General features: G+C 39.9%; 1 protein-coding gene across 4 annotated transcripts in view; it reads right to left on the reverse strand.

Moving 5' to 3' along the window:
• Positions 1–21,447, reverse strand: part of LOC106568697 (abl interactor 1) — a 56,988-nt gene extending 35,541 nt beyond the window's left edge. For 3 of the 4 annotated variants that reach the window (XM_045693838.2, XM_045693837.2, XM_014139263.3), the window contains exons 1-2: positions 20,812–21,447; positions 2,300–2,467 (exon numbers count right to left, since the gene is read on the reverse strand). In XM_045693838.2, the coding sequence (XP_045549794.1) occupies positions 2,300–2,467; positions 20,812–20,928 (285 nt within the window). In that variant the 5' untranslated portion in view covers positions 20,929–21,447. The remainder of the gene's footprint in view (positions 1–2,299; positions 2,468–20,811) is intronic. The other variant, XM_014139264.3, reaches the window with a different exon arrangement.
• Between the last annotated feature and the right edge of the window lie 566 nt (positions 21,448–22,013).

Here is a 22,013-nt window from a genome sequence, read left to right on the forward strand (position 1 = left end):
AAACCAGTGCGGCAAGCATTTGCCTGCATAAACATGTTTAGTCATCAGCGCATGCCAATTGCAGTTGAAATTATTAGCCAATACATATTGCATTGAATAACAGTGTAATGTACATATGGTTTCCGTAACAAAACATTGTCATAATGAACAGCTAGCTTGTGCTTGTCATAACGTACTCTCATTGCCAGGTTACCATAAAGTGTTTGCTTTATCACCTTCGAATGTTATAAACACTGTAGTAAATCTACTCAAGACAAATGCTGACGCTAACACCTAGGTTTGACATGAAAGGCATGTTACTGCCTTTCAATGCTTATTTTTTTTGCATACTAAAACATTTTGCATACTTCTTATCCACCGCTATAGATAGACATCTTTAAGTTGTACCTAAGAATGCAAACTAAACAAGTTTTGTATTTAAAGGCATATTTATAGAGGATATTGTTGCTTTTTGGTGGATATCCTGTAAAACACAAATAAAATATTCTTAAATAATGTACATTTTAATATTTAGTTTAAAAAATCATAAGTTAGAGTATCTGTTCATTGTTTGGAGCACAATTTGTGTAAAAAGGTCTGTTTTTCATTCCACCTCTAAAAAACGATATATCAGATACTGTATATACAGATATACCGGTAATCGCTGACTTTTGCCTCCCTAAAATTGGTATTGGACCCAAAAATCCCATATTGGTCAGGCTCTACTAAAGGTGGATACTGCATCACTTCAACCAGGATCTGTGAAATATCTTCAATATGAAACTAAAGCTATGATACAGAATAGCTCCAAGACCAGAGTTATCTTATTCATCCATTTATCATTTCTCCACAAAGAAGATTTAACCTCAGTGCTTATCCATACAGTACCATTACTAGGGCAGATGAAACACAGAACCTACCCAAGGATCAATAGCTATCTCTTTTATGACAGGCTTTTAGGACTTCCCAACTCAATTACACAGCATGCAGGAAGGATAGAGGTGATTAAAACTGGGGTGTTTCACACACACCAGGTATTAAGTGATTTGTACTCCAGCCCAATCCTAATGGACTAGATGAAGAGAATAAGCACTACTAGCTAGAATCTCAATGTTTCCCAAACTCAGGCCTGGGGACCCTAAAGCGTGCACATTTTGGTTTTTGCCCTAGCACTACACAGCTAATTCAAAATAATCAACTAATCATCAAGCTTTGATTATTTTAATCAACTGTGGTAGTGCTTGGGCAAAAACCAAAACGTGCACCCCTTGGGGTCCCCAGGACTGAGTTTGGGAAACACTGGGCTAGATGGTTATGGAGCAGATATTTTGTTTGCTGGTGAACGAACAAGAGGCCTATAAAACCACCTTGACTCATGGCCCCAAGGAGCGCTCTACTTACTGTGAGTGTGTGTGGCGTATTCAGAGAGTGCTGTTGTGTATCTTTGGTAGTGTGTACAATGGTGTGAGTGCCAGGGCTGAGAGTGGAGGTTTTTGTGTGATTGTGTATCTGTGTATATAAGTGTGTGTGTCTGGACAGGTGAGGTGTGGTTGATAGAGGTGTGTGTGTCATGTGCTTCCAGTATGCTTATGTATGTGCATGCTCACATGTGTGTGTGTGTGTGTGTCATGTCAAATCAAATCAAATTTGATTTGTCACATACACGTGTTTAGCAGATGTTATTGCGGGTGTAGCGAAATGCTTGTGTGCATGTGCTTCCGTGTGTGTGTGTGTGTGTGTGTGTGCACATGTATATATGTGTGTCTAAGCCCATGTATGTGTATTAAAGCTGGGACGATAAATCAGAAATTATCGACACTGACCATACTGATCACTTATCGCAGGCATTTTGCTGATATCGTTCATTTCAATAAGTAGCCTATACTAGAGAAATGTGAAGTTTGAAATGAAATACGTTTGCTAATATGGATGATTATTAATGGGATAATTGATGGCTACAACCATCAAACTAGTAAAGAATAATTTAAAAAACTGTGGTGCATATTAATGGTATAAACATTGTTCTATTTATCGGAGATTGCTGTGCCAATGGATTTAGTTGAGGTGAGTACCTAAGAATTTATAACGTTCTATATGGACTCTGTGAAGATATGAAAATATGATGAATTGTATGTGTGTATAATCGAATACTAGAGATTTGATGAAGTAATACTGGGAATATAAAGAGATGCAACTTAAACAACCCATACGTAGACGTATGTAGGTTTTGAGTTGGTCCCTTTAAGCATAAATTCAGAAAATTTGTTGCGATATGGATTTATTTCCATAACGCCCAGCTCTAATGTTTATCTCTCCTGACCTGAGAGATGTGGTTGATGGAGGACTCCATCCGGCGCAGCTGCGAGGCCTGGATGTCCAGCAGCTGCAGCACGTTGTTGGCTAAGGCATTGATCTGGTAGGCAACGCTCGCCAGAGACTGGGTGGTGTAGGCTTTAGTCTCCTCCAGAGCTTTCCTCTTGTCCTGGGCCTAGAAGATGAGGAAGATGAAGATGACTACACAAGATCCAATGGAAATTTGACTTCCGCTTTATCCCAAACCCCCCGAAAGACACGTACACATACATAGGTTGGAGAGGTTGGAGCAGGGGGAAAGACCATCGTATACATTGAACATTACACTGTACATTTTGTAGATTCAATTCAACAAAGCTTTTTTGTATATGGTCATTTCCATGTAAAAGGACCCATGAGCACCAACATGTAAAGTTAATAGGAGCATGTCAAATCGGGTGTCAAATGAAAGCTAAGCTATACATTTTTCAACCATCCTAAAAATGTTGAATCAGCAATGGTTGATTTCTTGTTAAACAGATGGAAAAGGGTTCTTAGAAAACATCAACCAGAAAAGTCTTCAAAGGTATAATAAATACATCAAAACATAATACTGTTAAAGTAAAGATCCATGCCAACTAATATCAACACTTTATTTAGTTAAGGAGAATTTCTTCTGCCTTCTGTAAGTTTAAGAAACATTGTAATATACCTTGAAATTCCGTTACCAAAAACCCACATATCTTTAAGATATTTTCTAATGTCTCTCCCTCATGATGAGGAAGGATAGTGAAAGTGCTACAGTCCTCCCTTCCACTTCCACACTGTATAGCTGATAAACTGTTTTCTTTCTTTCTCTTTCTGTCGTATAGTGGTCAAAGCAAGAGTGTGAAAAGTCTGGATAACCCTTCTCTCCCTCACTCTAATTAATGTCACCTCTCTCGGCTCTTACTGACACCTACCCATGAGCCCTCTCTTTCCATTTATCGTAACTAGCATCCTCACCCACTGAGCACCGACAAACACCGGATGTCCATGGACGTTGATAAGTAGTTAAAACTTGTGAAACTTAGACAAATATGATTGGTTCAGATTTGGTTGGTCCAGACCCACCAAATCTGGTCTTGTTTGGTGGCGGAGGTCACAAAAATAATAGCCAGTGTGTAGAATAATACCCAAATATTCAAAAGGAGGATATTGCATATTTCTACCTTTGTGTACCTATTTAGGATACATCACCAGGAAGAGAATGAAATTCTACTCATATTTATGCATTTCTGTAGTACAGATCAGGGACCCATGATGAAATTCCGTTACCGCAATTATGTTACCGGGTGTAAATCCACGTCACTTTCTGTAGTTCAATAACCAAATTATATTTTTTCAAAGGCAAGGTGTCATCTTAGCTGCCACCCCATTCCTTCTGCAGACATCTTTGAATCTTTAACTGAGAGCAGATATTTAGCAAAGTTTTTGGGAAACGTGGTCACAAAAAAAACAAAGGGCGATTTCACCGTAATTCTGTTTAGAAACTTTGCATCTACACAGATCTTCCAGTAAATGTGTTTTTGTAAAATATTTAGTGTAAACAGTTATAAGTAGTCCATGTGCATAGAGTTGTATGGTTTGTTAAACTTTGAAATCAATAGTTTCTGTTTGGCGTACATTTTAAAAGAGAAATCTGAGTCTCAGCGCAATTCCGTTACAGTGGAATTTCTCATATTGCCAAAGCAGAGGAGTTGTAGATCCACAACAATGTTTTGCAAACCTTTCCTTGGGCACCCCCTCAGGTGTGCTAGCACTGGAATACATCAAATACATGAAACTGGCAGGGGGTACTTGAGTAGAGGTTTGGAAAACAGAAAACTGTTGTAGATCATCAACTCTTCTGCTTTGGCATTTGCTAGTATTTGTTGCTTTATTGAATTTAATTAAAAAGTGAAAAAGCGAGATTTGGGGGATTGGGCTCCCGAGTGGCACAGCAGTCTAAGGCTCTGCATCTCAGTGCTAGAGGCGTCACTTCAGGCACCCTGGTTTGAATCCAAGCTGTACCACAACCGGCCGTGATTCGGAGTCCCATAGGGCGGTGCACGATTGGACCAGCGTCGCCTGGGTTTGGCCGGTGTTGGCCGTCATTTTAAATCATATTTTTTTCTTAACTGACTTGCCTAGTTAAATAAAGGTTTCATTTTAAATAACGAAATAAAAAATATAACGGGAAAGGTGGAAGGACAGAGATTTTCAAAAGGAGGAGAAATAGACATACAATGTAGGGGGACACAGGCAGAGTCAAATAAACTTGTGCAAAACAAATACAGAACACGAATTCACCCAGGGGACAACATAGGAAAACAATGATAACAGCACTTAGGTGGTGCTCTAAAAATACCTCTGCCTACACGAGGACAGGGTTTTTCTCCATATGTTACTTGACATTTCTGATAAGGTGCAAAGCAGTGCAGGCTGGGTAGAGTGGAATTCACACCGCCACTTCCGAATAGACAGGTGCACATTGGGACGTTAGCCTCCGGGAATGCTGGGACATCGGTTAAGAAGCGGGTCCCTCCCTGCTGCAACAGCCATCTGTCTGAGCCTACAGTCATTGCTCTACACACAGTTCCGTTGTAAGTATAGGCCTATGAAGTGCATGAAGACTACACATCACACAATCAGCAGACCTGGGTTCAAATACTATTTTAATTCATTTCAAATACTTTATCGGAGCTTGATTAAGATTGCCTGGCTTAATGTACCAATAAAATAGTCCCTAAACTGCATACCACTCCCATCTGGCACTCCAGGCAGACTAGAGAAAATGCTCAAGGTATTTGAAAGATTGGGTTGGATACAACAGACCCTGTTACAGTGAATTTGTGTAAATAGAAAAGGCCCTGAGTGTACACAATGCATCAAAGCAAGTCCACACAGTGCAGTCAAAGAGATTCTGACAACACATACCAGCACAAACACAGACACTTAAAAAGCCTATGTCTTACAATGTAATCGCAGCACAAACTTGGCACTGAATTGTACATACAGGACGGCAACGCACACGCACACATACACACGCATGCATGTCCTCAGGCACACACACAAACGCACACATCTAGAAAGCAACTTGTATCAGTGATCGACATCTCCATATACTGTATGTCCCCATTCTTCCATTCCTCTGAATAATAGTACAGTATGAATGTGTGACTTAACGTACTCTTATATTATGCACTTGTTAGAAATCAAACCATGGCTAAAGCCTTGTTATCATTGAAAGCAACTTGGTTGGCGCAATTAATAGGTTGAGTGAATGAATTTGGGAGAATGTCTGTCTCATCTGCATTGGTGTCTTTATTTGTCTACAAAGCAAGGGGGCACACCTTTAATTCAGGGTAATTGAGGACAATTGGTACATCTTAGTGGTGGAGAGAGAAGGATTAGGTTGTGTTAACACCTTTTAAACATAGACCAAACATCCTAAAAAAAAGCTACACAGTCCCAATTTTATTTTTGCAACATTTGGGATCATGCTGTATTTAGGCTGTTGAATGCATTTTGAGTGTATAAATATTATTTCAACAAAGCTTGAGCGTTTAGAAACCATATACAACATAACAGAAGCACTCGGTCATTTTAAGTACATTTGGTGGCCGTGGTGGGATTACCTAAATTCTCTAACTGGATTTGGTAGATCCAAGATTTTTTATATGTTAGATATTTCCATTAACCAACACACCAGGGCACAATATAGGTAGAGCAGTGCAAATTGAACACGGATCTTACTTAACCTGCAGTACAACAGTTTTTATGGTGGAGTACTGCTCACCCAAATGGAGAGCAGTTTGGAACCCCTGTTGCTGCTGAGCCAGAAGGGAGTGACCTAGTAACCCAAGGGTCAAAGAGGACATTCTCTATAACATTGGATACGTGCGGAGCAGCCAATGTCATGTACAGTAGGGCCACAACCTCATGGTAGGTAATTGTATACATCAATACTTTGCTAATATATAGGAGGAAAGAAGGTAAAACCACAACAATACACTCCCTAGAGTCCCTACTGAAGTTAATAGTAATTCTAATATAAAATCTTCTCCAGGGGACATGATTGTATGAAGTCGTTTATCAACTGAAGTCATTTCATGCTAGAAGTCACTAAGTGATAGAAGATTGAAACACAACACTTCTTGGTCTGAATCCATAGCACAGGGGAAATTGACAGGAAAAAAAACCATCTCACTCAACATCTCAACAGTTTAATCACCCAATGGTGTGTACAATACTCACTGTTCTGTGGTGTTCATTTCTCATCAAATGTTCCACTAATTTCATGTGTTAGTTTCTGAACAGGCCGCCTGCTAACGCTAGCTAGCAAAACCACAAAATATATATATATATAAACAAATCGATACTAGGAGTCAAGGAATCAGTATTATATCGTCCACAATAATATTGCGATATGTAACTAGCAATTTTTTTCCCCCCATCACTAATGGTAGGTGGTACCTTTTGATGGAAGACACACATGATACTAACCTGGTACAACTCTTCTAATCTCCAACCCCTATATCTCTTCATTTTCAACTCCTTTACCAAGACTAACCAGTCTTTTTTCTTGGTATTTGGTAGCCTACCTTATGATGGGAGACCCACATTATACTAACCTGGTACGTTTGAACTAGTACCCCATCATCTAACGATACTTGTCAGACAGGCCTGCTGCTACTACTTGAAAAAGACTTGAAGGGCCTTAAAACATTAAGTCCAAAAACTCATGACTCATGAGAGAAACATCCAGTCAGTAGGATATCATGTGAAGGGGGATTTAAAGTGGGGGCTCAGCTGTGACAAATACTGTTGCTTGTGTGTTTCCTTCCTTAATGGGATAGTTTGTGATTTTGGCAATGATTTTCTTTGTGTCTGCGTGCAATTTGAAGGAAGTTGCCAACTAGCATTAGCGCAACAACTGGAAGTCTATGGGGAAAGCTATTATGCGAGTTTGCCTGTCATTACGGATTATGGCATTTATCAATGGGCATTGCGTTCTTTTATGATATGGTTATAAAGGTGTTATATCAGGCAACATGACCTGTAGTGCTCCTCAATGATGTCACTGATGACGAGCTATCCAACTACACAGTTGGATTTATCTGGATTCTACAATATGGCATATCTGGTGCCCACAATGGGTGACCATTAGATCTCCAAATTGCTATTCCGTTAGCGTCGTTGTCATAGCCTCAACAAAATGGCACTCCTGAGTGCATAATCTGGCCCACACTTTGTTGTTTGTTTGTTCATTAATATGATACACTTCCACTGGTCCTGGGGCCCTTGTTAAGGTCAACGGCATTATGAACTTTACCCAGTACCAGGACATTTTAGATCAAAACCTGGCTGCCTCTGCCAGGAGGCTGAAACTTGGCTTCAAGTGTATCTTCAATAACCCCAAGCACACATCAAAATCCACAAAGAAATGGTTAATTGACCACAAAAGCAACATTTTGCAATGTCCATCTCAGTCTCTGGACTTGAACCCCATTGATAAACAAATGTTGCCCACTATCTTTTTTTAAACTATTCTTGTTAAACAAGAATCTTTCTCTGAGCAATTGTATTAGTATAAAATAATGTTATATTCCAAAAATGTTGAGCATACAATATACAGGTAACTGCCAATATAATGGAAACACTTGAGTAAATTAGGGATACAAAGTATATTGAAAGCAGGTGCTCCACACAGCAGGTGTGGTTCCTGACTTAATTAAGCAATTAACATCCCATCATGCTTAGGTCAAGTATTGGCAGGGCAGGCCATTATTTTGGCTACCATGGCTATAACCCCACAGGGTACGAGTGATCACTGAATAGTTTGATTAGAATGAAAACGATGTCATATGCCATGGCCGTCTCACATGCTGACTACACCGGGTGCGCGCACATGCGTGTGGGTGCGTCCACGTGCGCCATCGCCCGCATGTTGATTTTGGCCACCCACACCAGATGCTATCAGGACACGTAGGTTGAAATATCAAAACAAACTGAACCAACTAAATTAATTTGGGGACAGGTCGAAAAGCATTAAACATTCATGGCAATTTAGCTAGCTACAGTAGCTTACTGTTGCTAGCTAATTTGTCCTGGGATATAAACATTGGGTTGTTATTTTACCTGAAATGAACAAGGTCCTCTACTCCAACAATTAATACACAGATAAAAGTTAAACCGAGTTTGATTCTAGTAATCTCTCCTCCTTCAGGCTTCTTCTTCTTTGGACTTTATATGGCGGTTGGAAAACAACTTTAAGGCGCATTACCACCACCAACTGGACTGGAGTGTGAACCTCAGTTCATCAATCAATCACCCACGTGTGTATATGCTCCTAAAACCCAATGAGGAGATGAGAGAGGCAGGACTTGCAGCGTGTCAAGCATCACAAATAGAACCAAGTTTTACGCTCATTGAAGCGCGCAGGCAGTGTGGATGCAATGATTGAATAACATGAATGTGTGTGGTCAGCATGTCAGTCACCAGGTCTCAACCCAATTGAACAATAATGGGATATTCTGGAGTGGTGCTTGAGACAGCCTTTTCCACCACCATCAACAAGACACCAAATGATATAATTTATTGTGGAAGAATGAAGTTGCATCCCTCCAATATAGTTTCAGCCACTGTTCTGGCTCGTGGTGGACCAGCGCCCTATTAAGACACTTTATGTTGGCGTTTCCATTATTTTGGCAGTTTCCTGTAGCTCTGTATTTGTATTATTAACTTTATACCGTTTTTTTTTAATCATCTTTGTCAATGGTGCCAGTCATTTTGGACCTGACTGTATATCAGTGGGGAACCAACAAAGCCTTCTAATAATGGTTGTATTTTTTAAATATCAATGTCTGAGAAAACTGAGGAGAAAAAAATATCCAATCAGGATTTTTCTTTGGTGGTCTCTGGGGAGATACATCTGGGTAAAACTGAGTGTTTATATTTATGTAGCTTTGCGCTTTTTTTCCCACCCCAAAAATGTTGACACTTCCTGAATGTGATGTCATTGTGTGAAGGGGCTGTGTTTAAAAAGGGTACTACAAACTAACAGGGAAATCAAGGACATAGAAAATATTAAATACAATAACAATAAATACAATCATTTAAAAAAAAAAAAACGTTTTTGATGAAAGATTTTAAGTAGGATTATAAAATAATGAAGAAAGAGGTTTTATATTTTGTTATTTAATGGCTTATATTTCTCATAGAAGTTGATGAATAGCACCCGGGGACATGGCAAAAACATCTGCAACCACTAAAAACAAAAAGCATAAAATATACTTTGAGATACGTCCTAATATTTATATAATTATTTTACTTTTAGATCTGTGTGTATTGTTGTTAATTGTTAGATATTACTGCACTGCTGGGGCAAGGAACGCAAGCATTTTGCTACACCTGCAATAACATCTGATAAATATGTGTATGCGACCAATAAAATTTGATTTGATTTGTGTGTTTATGGTAAACTTTATATATAAATTATTTTGCAATCCACATTTTCACTAAATATGAGGTGATATTTCCTGGGGACCAAAAAAGGCACCAGATGGTAGGAATGACAAATGATGTCATTGGTTGATTGAGCCTGCTGTCTGATCTAAAAATGAATGGAATCATGTTTTGTAACAATTATTGTGGGCTTTGTGTTTCGCAGATTGCACGATCACACTAGCAGCGAATAGATATGGTTGTCCTTGTTCAATAGAACCATTGGACTTGTCTCAACAATGTTCCTATCTGCCAGGACATTGCAGGATATCTAGGTTGACTCATTATCCCTGGATTTGTGAAGACTACAGCCAGACGGAGACCTACTTCCTTGTTCCCACCCTCAAAGGCATGCTTTTCAAAACGGGGTGGTACTAGTTTACAGGTTCACAGAAGCTATGTTACCATGCACTCCCTTTCAAAAAAAAGTATGCAGTTTTAAAACTGCAGTAATATTGCAGTAACTGCAGTCGATTGTGGTATTTTGGATTATACTGCACTCTAACTGCAGTTACCCTGTTAAATTACTGCAGTAAAAAAAGGTGTTATTTTAGATGCAGTATTTGCAGCATACTGCAGCTACACTGCACTCTAACTGCAATTATACTGTTGTGTACTGCAGTTATACTGCACTCTGACTGCAATCTTATTTCGTAAGGGCTGTCTATCCAAGATTGCTAAATAATTAGCTACAATGGCTGCTTCTGATGATTCCTCTTTCCAAAAAGAGCTGGATGACGATTGTTTTTGTTGATGTTCTTTTATATAGAGCCCTATTTATTTGAACCGGAATACACTGAAGAGGAGTTGAGACAGCGAGAAAAATAATTGCGAGACCAGCAAGCAGGGGTGGCAGCCTAGACCAGCTGGACCAGGACTCAGGAGGGAAAATGACAAACAAGTGAGTTGTTTTGCTGTCGGTATCTAGCTAGCAAAAGAAGCTCTCTTTTTACACAAAGCAGTGTTGTTCAGTACAGTACAATTTGGTAATTGATTCGTCCATGACAGGGCTTGCTAGTACCACTACAATACAAGCTAGACAAGTTTAGCTAGCTAGCTGTATACTTACTATACCTAAAATGTACTGTAGTCTAATGTTATCGCTAGCTAACTAGCCTAGTGCCTCTCATTATTAGCAAAACTGGAGAAATGTTTTGACGATGGTGGAAAGTAAAGGAATGACTTTGGTTTTATGACTCATATTAGTCTTGGAGTAACTATACCTGTGTGTTGTAGCTAGCTAGCTAACGTGTGTCTACGAGATGTCTCATATTCTACACCATGCTGCTACATTAGGAATACATACAGTATACAATGATTGCCCATGAATGTGCACTAGCGTTTTCCTCTCACAGACAAAACCGCTTGGATACAAAGAAGTTTGTGACTCTCAAGAGATGTGAAAGGTTCCAATCTCCCCATGTATCAACATAACTTCAAACACCTCATTGCGCCACCAAACACACAATATGCAAGTATTTCCTTACATTTTAGTAATTTAGCAGACGCTCTTATCCAGAGCGACTTACAGTAGTGAATGCATACATTTCATGCATTTTTTTTCTTTTCGTATTGGCCCCCCCGTGGGAATCGAACCCACAACCCTGGCATTGCAAACACTATGCTCTACCAACTGAGCCACAGGGAAGACCTATGTAGAACTGTAGTATTTGTAGAACTGTAGTATTTATTATAAGCGTTAGTGTATACAGTAAAATAAAAAAATATACTGTCATACATTGTCATAACTGTTCCTGCATACTGCTTTGTAAACTCACCTCGGCCTCCAGAGTAAATAAACTTTGTCTTGAATACAAGCCATGTCTGCTTATTTGCTATTATGACAGACTAATCTACTGTTATATTGAAGCATGTTCACTTTCCAACAAATTTCAGTTTAAATGATATACCAACTCCCTACATCATTTGTTTTAGCAGTAAGACTGAAGCTAGTTTATCCAAATACATTTCACGAATATCACAATGAATTGAGCCAGAAGTTGAAGTCAACACTTTATTGCTTTCTGATGCAGCTGGAATCATTTAGTCACTTGTAAAAAAAGATCATATAAAAACACTATATGTACAACAGCTAGCCACATCTATACCACAGTGCAGCTGAGCATAATAGGCATTTTATATTATACTACTATATCAGTCAAACTAAATATGGATGTGTTGGTTGAATGTTCCAGGCAGGTTTCAGAATGTTCTTCAGCTGGTGAACCTCTTCTTGTGTTGGGTAATGGCAGCTGGTTTAGCAGGCTGTGGCGATGTTGGGTTTGGGGAGCTGTGAATCAGGCTCCTTGTAGACAACTTTCTGGTCCTTTCTGCACTCCACAGCCAGGTGGACAAGCCTCTCATACACTTTCTTCACCACCCACTGCTTCAACCTCTAGTTGTGCTGTTAAGTAGACAGGCACTGCGATCAATCGAGTAAATAGGCTACAAAAGTATACTAACAGCCCCTCTCCCCCATGCCAAAGAATTGACTACAAGGGTGTGAAAAGTTTGAGGAGCACTTGTCTTGTAGACAGTTTAGTGTATTGGTGATTTTTGTTTTCTCAAGAGGGTAGTGTACTTTCATAAATACCTTTGGCTGTCCTGGCTTGTTTCTAAGTCAGATGATGTTGAGCTTAAGCTTATTCCAGGCTGAAAGCTTTCATCCAATGGGTCTACAGGCACTGTACTACTAAAGCTGGTGTCAAAGTCATCATCAGCAGCAGCAGGATTAGTCTGTAGGACACACAGTAGTGAGTGATAAGCCAACATTTTACTACTTTTCCCCATCAACACATGCTCAAACAAGGTACTATATCCACTCACCCACCCCCCTCATGTCAATAGATCATGCATACTAATCTTCACATACAGTACCCAACCCAGTCAGTCACCCACACCATCCCCTCCTTACTAATGCCTAATTTCCTCCAATTTAGACTTCAAGCCTTGCATGAGTAATCAACTAAGCCTCCATAATTCAGAGAAAACTACAGTAGAAGTTGTAGCCTACTTGTAAACACACCAACTATGACAACAAGATACAGACCATGCTAATCCCTAGCTCCAATATATTTGCTAATGTATAGCGTCATTGAAAGATTTAGTCGATTTTTCAAAGTGACTTACATTATTTCCTGGTGCTGAGCTTGATGCCTATGCAGATGTTGATGGGATCGGACTCTAAATAGAACAAAGTCACATTAGCCTTTGCGGTACTTAGTTAGCTAGCTAACGGTTAGCTACCGTAACCTAACAAAGTTAATGTCAGCTTGCAAAGTTACAAATCACATTGCCAGATAGCAGCTGGCTAATTAAATTGATATGCTTTGGAATGTCTATCCAGCATATTATGAAAGCTAGCAAGCTAGATTGTGGTTTAGATACAGTGCCTTCAGAAAGTATTCATATTGTTGTGTTACAAAGTGTAATTAAAATGGATTTAATTGTCATTGTTTGTCAACAATCTACACAAAATACTCTGCAATGTCAAAGTGGAAGAAAAATTCTAACGTGTAAATTTTTTTTTAATCTAAAATAAAATACTAATATATTTTGATTACATAAGTATTCACACCCCCTGAGCAAATACATGTTAGAATCACCTTTGGCAGCAATTACAGCTGTGAGTCTTTCCGGGTAAGTTCTTGAACAGTTTTCCACACCTGGATTGTGCAAAATGTGTCTATTATTCTTTACCCATAACATGATGCAGCCACCACTATGCTTGAAAAGTGGTACTCAGTAATGTGTTGTATTGGATTTGCCCCAAACATAACACTTTGTATTCAGGACAAAAAGTTAATTGCTTTGCCACATTTCTTGCAGTATTACTTTTGTGCCTTGTTGCAAACAGGATGGATGTTTTAGAATGTTTGTATTCTGTACAGGCTTCCTTCTTTTAACTCTGTCAATTAGGTCAGTACTGTGGAGTAACTACAATATTGTTGATCCAACCTCAGTTATCCTATCACAGCCATTAAACTCTGTAACCGTTTTAAACTCACCATTTGTAAGGACAGATGCTGGGAGATGAGAAGCAAGTACAGGGAGTGAACATTTAATAAATAACTGACAAGAAACAAACAAGGACAGCTTCTGAACAGGGGAAACATAACGACAATATGCTGACACGGGGAACAAACTGAGGAACAGACAGATATAGAAGGGGCAATCATCAAAGTGAAGGAGAGTCCAGGTGAGTCAATATTGCACTGATATGGTGACAGGTGTGCGTAATGATGGGCAGCCTGGCGCGAGGGGGAGCAGAGTGACAGTACCACCCCCACTAGGGGCGCCACCCGGCGTCCCACCTGGGCGAGTCTGATGGGCCGGCCGAGACATGGGAGTCGGACGAGGCGGCTGAGGCGTGGGAGCGCGACGAGCCGGCTGAGGCGTGGGAGCGCGACGAGCCGGCTGAGGCGTGGGAGCGCGACGAGCCGGCTGAGGCGTGGGAGCGCGACGAGCTGGCTGAGGCGCCGAAGCCTGACGTGTTGGCTGAGGCATGACGTGGGGTAGGAGCCTGCTGAGCCAACCGAGACAAGGAAACCTTTCGAACCAGCTAAGGCGTGGAAGCCCGACGAACCAGCTGAGGCACCCCTGGTTCCTTCGCCAGTGGCACTCGACGTCATCAACAAAACAAAAAACTCCATTATGCTTCAAATTGTGGTGTCAGCATTATTTTAGGACAGACGCTGGGAGACGAGAAGCAAGTACAGGGAGTGAACATTTAATAAATAACTGACAAGAAACAAACAAGGACAGCGTCTGAACAGGGGAAACATAACGACAATATGCTGACACGGGGAACAAACTGAGGAACAGACAGATATAGAAGGAGTAATCAACAAGGTGAAGGAGTCCAGGTGAGTCCAATATTGCACTGATGCATGTAATGATGGTGACAGGTGTGCGTGATGATGGGCAGCCTGGCGTCCTCGAGCACCAGGGAGGTGGAGCGGGAGCAGGCGTGACACCATTGGCGTCATGGTGAAATCTCTGAGCAGTTTCCTTCCTATTCAATGTCTTCTTTTTTATTTGTATCCATCTACCAATAGTTGCCCTTCTTTGAGAGGCATTGGAAAACCTCTGTGGTCTTTGTGGTTGAATCTGTGTTGGAAATTCACTAATCAACTAATTTTTTTTTTTAACATAAATCCACTTTGACATTATAGAGTACTGTGTGTAGGCCAGTGAAAAAATATCTACATTTATTCCATTTTAAATTTAGGCTGTAACACAACAAAACCAAGGGGTGTGAATACTTTCTGAAGGCACTGAAAAGAAATGTAGTTTGCTAGCTAGTTAGCTAGGTAACGTTAGCTACGTTACCTCAGCTTGACTTCTTTTCTGCTGCTCTGATGTTGGCTGATCGGATGCCTCCCTCTTTGAAGTGAAAGGGAAAATCGATGGAACAGCATCACCTTTCAATGTTCGACGACATGGCAACCCCATCAGTTGAGAATTCAGTTCCTTTTCAAAATCCTCTGTCTGAAAGTGCTGGCTACAAACACTTTGATATTTCTCCCATAACTGGATACACCTCCACCGGGCAGTACTAAGTCCTGAAATCGCTATGAAGTCTGGATAATGTGCTTTGCTTACAACCAGGAAATGTAGCAGACCCATTTCTACTGGGGCGCTTATATTTACATGTAGTGAGGAAATTCAAAATGTTTATGATACATATGATATGTTAATAACATATTAACGGATATATACAGTGAAATAGAATAGCAGTGACATTTCCCGTTAAGTATTTTTTTGTTGTGGTGGGGACAGTAACATTAGAACTTTTAACAAAATTATACTTTAATTAACTCTTTAGGACCCATAGCGGCCGTCTACAGCCTTTCTTTAAATTACTTACTATAGCAGCCGCAAACGGCCATGTTTTCTAACAATAATATCTATGTCAATATCGCAAAATGAACTTGCTAACAACCTGTTGTCGTATTCACGTGGCTGTTGGGTATGCTGTCATTTGACATTTCAACGTTTTTTTTACTTCATTACTCAAAATGACGCTGCCGAAGCGGACACGACCTTTCACTGTGAAAAAGGCTTTATTGGTCGGTGATATGAATTCGGACACGTCTTTGCACTTTGAAAAGCGATGATGTCGAGGTGAGTGAAATAAGTAAACAGCAGATATATGTTTGGTGTTGTCTATGTTTGATGCTGTGAAAGTTGGGGAATAGCTCTCAGATTAGCAAGTCCTGTCATGTCATGATAACTTGGTTGGTAAAGGCAAGCACATCAGCGGTGGAGCTCGAATAATTACTCTGTCTCTTGGAAATAGTTGCAGTGTTTAGCTGTATATAGTCAGATAACTAGTTGGTTGTTTTGTCTTGTTTGTACTAATGTAATTCATATGGAAATGTCTTGCTATAACTAGCTAGCTAACTAGTTAGCCTGTCAGGCAAGAAAAGTTGTGTGTAGCGGTAAATTTTGGGCTGTGCTGAAGCGTCAAACTCAACTCTCACTTTCACCAGCTAGCCATACAGACAACCAGTTAAATAGCTTCCGAAATTAAGGCTAGAGTAATTTGTGATAATCTGTTGGGCTTTTGTTATAGTTTGTTATGTTTGCTAGGTGCAGATATTCGTAGGATATAAAGTAGAGGTCGACCGATTAATCGGAATGGCCGATTAATTAGGGCCGATTTCAAGTTTTCATAACAATCGGAAATCGGTCTTTTTGGACGCCGATTTTATTATTATTATATATTTTTTGACCTTTATTTAACTAGGCAAGTCAGTTAAGAACACATTCTCATTTTCAATGGCGGCCTAGGAACGGTGGGTTAACTGCCTTGTTCAGGAGCAGAAAGACAGATTTTTCACTTGTCAGCTCAGGGATTCAAACTTACAACCTTACGGTTAACTAGTCCAACGCTCTAACCACCTGCTTTACATTGCACTCCACGAGGTTACTCGAATGCAGTAAGAAGCTAAGGTAAGTTGCTAGCTAGCATTAAACTTATCTTATAAAAAACAATCAATCAATCATAATCACTAGTTAACTACACATGGTTGATGATATTACTAGTTTATCTAGCCTGTCCTGCGTTGCATATAATCGCTTAGGTAAACGTTGCTCCAACCATAAACATCAATGCCTTTCTTAAAATCAATACACAAGTATATATTTTTAAACCTGCATATTTAGTTAATATTGCCTGCTAACATGAATTTCTTTTAACTAGGGAAAATGTGTCACCTCTGCAACAGAGTCAGGGTATATGCAGCAGTTTGGGCCGCCTGGCTCGTTGCGAACTGTGTGAATACTATTTCTTCCTAACAAAGACAGGAGACGTCGCCAAACGGGGGATGATTTAACAAAAGCGCATTTGCGAAAAAAACTATCTTTGCAGACTGTACCTAACCATAAACATCAATGCCGTTCTTAAAATCAATACACAGAAGTATATATTTTTAAACCTGCATATTTAGCTAAATGAAATTCAGGTTAGCAGGTAATATTAACCAGGTGAAATTGTGTCATTTTGCGTTCATTGCACGCAGTCAGGGTATATGCAACACTTTGGGTAATTTGTCAGAATTTTACGTAATTATGACATAACACTGAAGGTTGTGCAATGTAACAGGAATAACGTTTTGTTTTCGAGATGATAGTTTCCGGATTCGACCATATTAATGACCTAAGGCTCGTGTTTCTGTGTGTTATTATGTTATAATTAAGTCTATGATTTGATAGAGCAGTCTGACTGAGCGATGGTAGGCAGCAGCAGGCTCGTAAGCATTCATTCAAAATAGCACTTTCGTGCATTTTGCCAGCAGCCCTTCGCAATGCATTGCGCTGTTTATGACTTCAAGCCTATCAACTCCCAAGATTAGGCTGGTGTAACCCATGTGAAATGGCTAGCTAGTTAGCCGGGTGCGCGCTAATAGCGTTTCAAACGTTACTCGCTCTGAGACTTGGAGTAGTTTTTTCCCTTCCTCTACATGGGTAACGCTGCTTCGAGGGTGGCTGTTGTCGATGTGTTCCTGGTTCAAGCCCAGGTAGAAGCGAGGAGAGGGACGGAAGCTATACTGTTACACTGGCAATACTAAAGTGCCTATAAGAACATCCAATAGTCAAATGTATATGAAATACAAATCGTATAGAGAGAAATAGTCCTATAATTCCTATAATAACTACAACCTAAAACATCTTACCTGGGAATATTGAACACTCATGTTAAAAGGAACCACCAGCTTTCATATGTTCTCATGTTCTGAGCAAGGAACTTAAACGTTAGCTTTCTTACATGGCACATATTGCACTTTTACTTTCGTCTCCAACACTTTGTTTTTGCATTATTTAAATCAAAATTAACATGTTTCATTATTTATTTGAGGCTAAATAGATTTTATTGATGTATAATATTAAGTTCAAATAAGTGTTCATTCAGTATTGTTGTAATTGTCATTATTACAAATAAAAAAATTTTTTTTTTAAATCGTCCGATTAATCGGTATCGGGGGTTTTTGGTCCTCCAATAATCAGTATCGGCGTTGAAAAATCATAATCGGCCGACCTCTAATATATAGTGCATTTGGAAAGTATTCAGACCCACTTTTTCCACATTTTGTTACATTACAGCCTTATTCTAAAATTGATACAATTGTTTTTGCTTAGTCAGTATGGGGTATTGTGTGTAGATTAATGGGGGGAGGGGGGGGGGGGAAACAATTTGATCAATTTTAGAATAAGGCTGTAACGTAACAAAATGTGTAAAATGTCAAGGGGTCTGAATACTTTCCGAAAGCAGTGTACATTGCCTAGTATTCCTATTATGAGACAGCTTAGCTGTCCTGTTAGGGTAGTAGATGAGCTCATATGACGAGTTCGATACTTGTTTACATAGCCAGCTAGCAAGTTGCGTGTTTTGTCCTGTTTCTACCGATGTGTTTCATTTGAAAACTGTCCCTGCTTCGTAACTAATCAGCTAGCATTGGCTAACTCTGTAGTTAGTCTGTCAGGCAAGAAAGTTGATTGGAGGGGGGAGAGAGAGAGAGAGTGTATGTAACTGTATCACACAATTTATTATGGAAACCCTTTATTAGGAAGAGTGTATGTTGAGAAAAAGGGAGAGGAAGGAAGAGAGACAGATTATGTTCCTGATCACAATTGTATCCTATTTGTTGCTCTTCTCCACTCCCTCTGCTAATCTAAGTCAATGGAAGAGAAGGAAGTGATGTGGAGAATCAGGGCTCAGCAGCAAAATACAGGGAGGAAGAGGAGTTAGAGATGATTGGAGGGATAGAGATGTGGAGCCGTTCCCTGGCTATTAGTAAATCCTCTTAGATGTAAAGACCTGCATGGTTCTGGTACCTGTTCCGACTGACATTTTCGCTTATAAATCGATCTTTGGACACAGTCGATAAAAATAGCTTGCCTTGAGCTATACCCCTAGGTCAGGCGGAAACAATATATTTCCTGAGCCAGTGTAATGTAGGATGTGAAATCTGAAACCACTTGAAGCTGGGATGTCCCTTCTAGCATTTAATTTGCCCTTCCGACTGTCCATCCACTCGTGGCTGAACCCTACATCACAGCCACTGACATCACACATGCCTGTAATCTTTACATCATAGTGCAGCAGGAGAGCGTGGTTTCATCACGGTACCCCATACAGAGGTCGTTTTATAGCCACTAATCTAAAATAATTCATAGATTTTAAACAAAAAACACTTTGTGTCCTAGACAGACACGATTAATATGATATGAAAGGCGATTTCCTAACGAATTCAGAAAGCCAAGCTAGAGCTCTGTGAGACGTTTACGTCGATGGGAAAGATCAATAGAGACCTTTAGAAAACATGCACATTTTCTCTAACACTAAACATACAAATTGGTATTTTACAGTTATAAGGAAGATGAAATCGTATAGTTAGTCGTTATATAATTTGATTATACTATATTTAGAAAGCATACAAGTAATTTCAAGCCTTATTCATACAGTTTTGTTGAATAGGAAATACATCAAATATTTCATAATTTTGATCATATTTGTACAGTGACAACAGCTCCCACCGTTTCATTAGACCACTACTGGGGCGCAATTCAACTATTCGAATTATCTGAAAGACGGAGGATGAAACAAGTGTATAGGACTACGCTTTATCCATCAATCTGGAACGACAGGTAGCCTACCACAATCCAGTCCTCTCTTTCGGGTAATTACAATTCAGGCAGCCTCAACCAATTCGGGCAATACATTTGATAAATGGTAGTTTATACAGGCATACGTCGCTTGCACAGAAACCTATCCAGGGGCAATAGACTGCTATACCGCTATACCTACCAATTTCTAACTAAATGTTAAACTAGGCACACTGTCGGTAAAAACAAACAGAAAGACCAGTCACGCATTTATTACATGCATGATACAGAATGACGGGAACTGCTTTGCTGGCTCTACCGTGCTGCTCTCAAAGGCATATAGTACATTGATGGAAACTGCAGTAGAGCGACCATTATTGCCCTAGTAACACCATTCGGTGACCAACGATGCCAATAGACAGTAAGCCTATAATGAAGAAACGATTCAAACCATTTAACCTATTCGATATCCTAGGTTTGGAAAGCGATACATTTTTTGTCGTTGCCCTGGCTACAATTGTAATAGCATTGCATAGGCTACAGTTCTAGCCTACCTATCAAAGAGAACGACACACCCTCTGAATAGTCTTCAGCAGCTTTGTAAATGCATATCAAATAGCTGGTTTAGAATGGTCATAAGAGTAGGCAACCATCCGAACACGGCTGTTATAGGAGAATAGAGTCCGCGGCTGTAACCACAGTTTCAGCATATAATGATGAGGTAGGCTTTTTATTTTTTACATTGCCAAAGCCTGTTTAAATAAGACTTAAATATCCATGTTTAGCGGTCATTGGTCTCAGAGCCACATTTCCTGTCCCCGGTTTCACACAGTTCTATAACATTACTAATCCGACGAATTCCGCATATAATTCAACATTTTATCAGCGATGTAGTTTCCTTACCTGTACATAATTGTTTTCACAGTATTCTGCAACCCTCGACAGATTTTGGTAGCTTTCCACGAGCGCTCGTTTACCGGCTGGAATTTCTTCCTCTAGCAACATTTGTAGCTCTGCCATCTTACATCCCTCTGCATTTCCTTTCTTTCTTTCTTTCTTTCTTTCTTTCTTTTCAATGCAAAGCGTTGTGGCTTTCCGTGTGGTGAGAAAGGGGCTCTCCGCCTGGTATTGTTCGATTTCTGGCCTCGATTTTATAACTGTCCCAAATTATACGCGCTCTGTGGCTCGTTGTTAAATGTGATTGGTTCAAATACTGCATCGATTAGTTGTTGACCAATTGAATTTCAGTGCGATATTCGCTCGTGAACCTAAACCCAAAAGTGATGAAGGGTGATGTACAATCCGGTCTAGTGATACAAAGTAGCCTATCCAGTGTTCCATCGATGGCACGCAGCTTTTGTTGCATTCTATATGCCACATTGTAACATTTTGTCCTTGTGCGTGTGTATAAAAAATATATGCTTTTTTTTTAAAGGTAAGCAAAACTGAGTTGTTCCAGTCAGCCACAGATTATCCGTTATATTGAACAGAGATACTCAAGTGGCAGCTCTAACAATGAATATACGTTCCTTTAAAAATGGAGGGCAGTCGGAAGGAGGCAAGAGCAGGTGGGACCATTCTAGCCAATGAGAGGGCAGATACGCGTGTGAACAACAGGCCCAACTCAGATATTAAGTGTTTTTTCTCAAAGTTGCCGGTATGTCACGTGACCTATATAAGTACATTCGTAACAACCTAAGCATTACGACACTTCTATGCGATCAAATAAGACATTCAATATTTTGTTGACTCTCTCATTGACCTCCATACAAAACTCATCGCTTGGTGAGCGAAAAAAAACGGCAAAACGCCACCTGCTGGAGAATACAGATTTTGGGCCCAGTTATCCCTTTCGCCTCTTTCTGAGTCAGCACTACATCTCACATATGAAATCCCCCATGAAGAGCATTATGGGCCTTGAAGAAAAGACACTAGGCCTACAACTCCCTAGCAGCTTTGGGGATTATATGTTTTGTTTGTCCGAATCTGAGAGGTCGGTATCGGACTGTCGGCATAGGGCTATATGCAGACAGCAGAGGGCTTAATCCATCCAAACATGCATAGGGTCAATTCACCTTCTATCGACTTGGTTCTGTTTTTACATT

The sequence above is a fragment of the Salmo salar genome, chromosome 14, assembly GCF_965601325.2.
Source record: "Salmo salar chromosome 14, fSalSal1, whole genome shotgun sequence".
NCBI classification, from domain to species: Eukaryota; Metazoa; Chordata; class Actinopteri; order Salmoniformes; family Salmonidae; genus Salmo; species Salmo salar.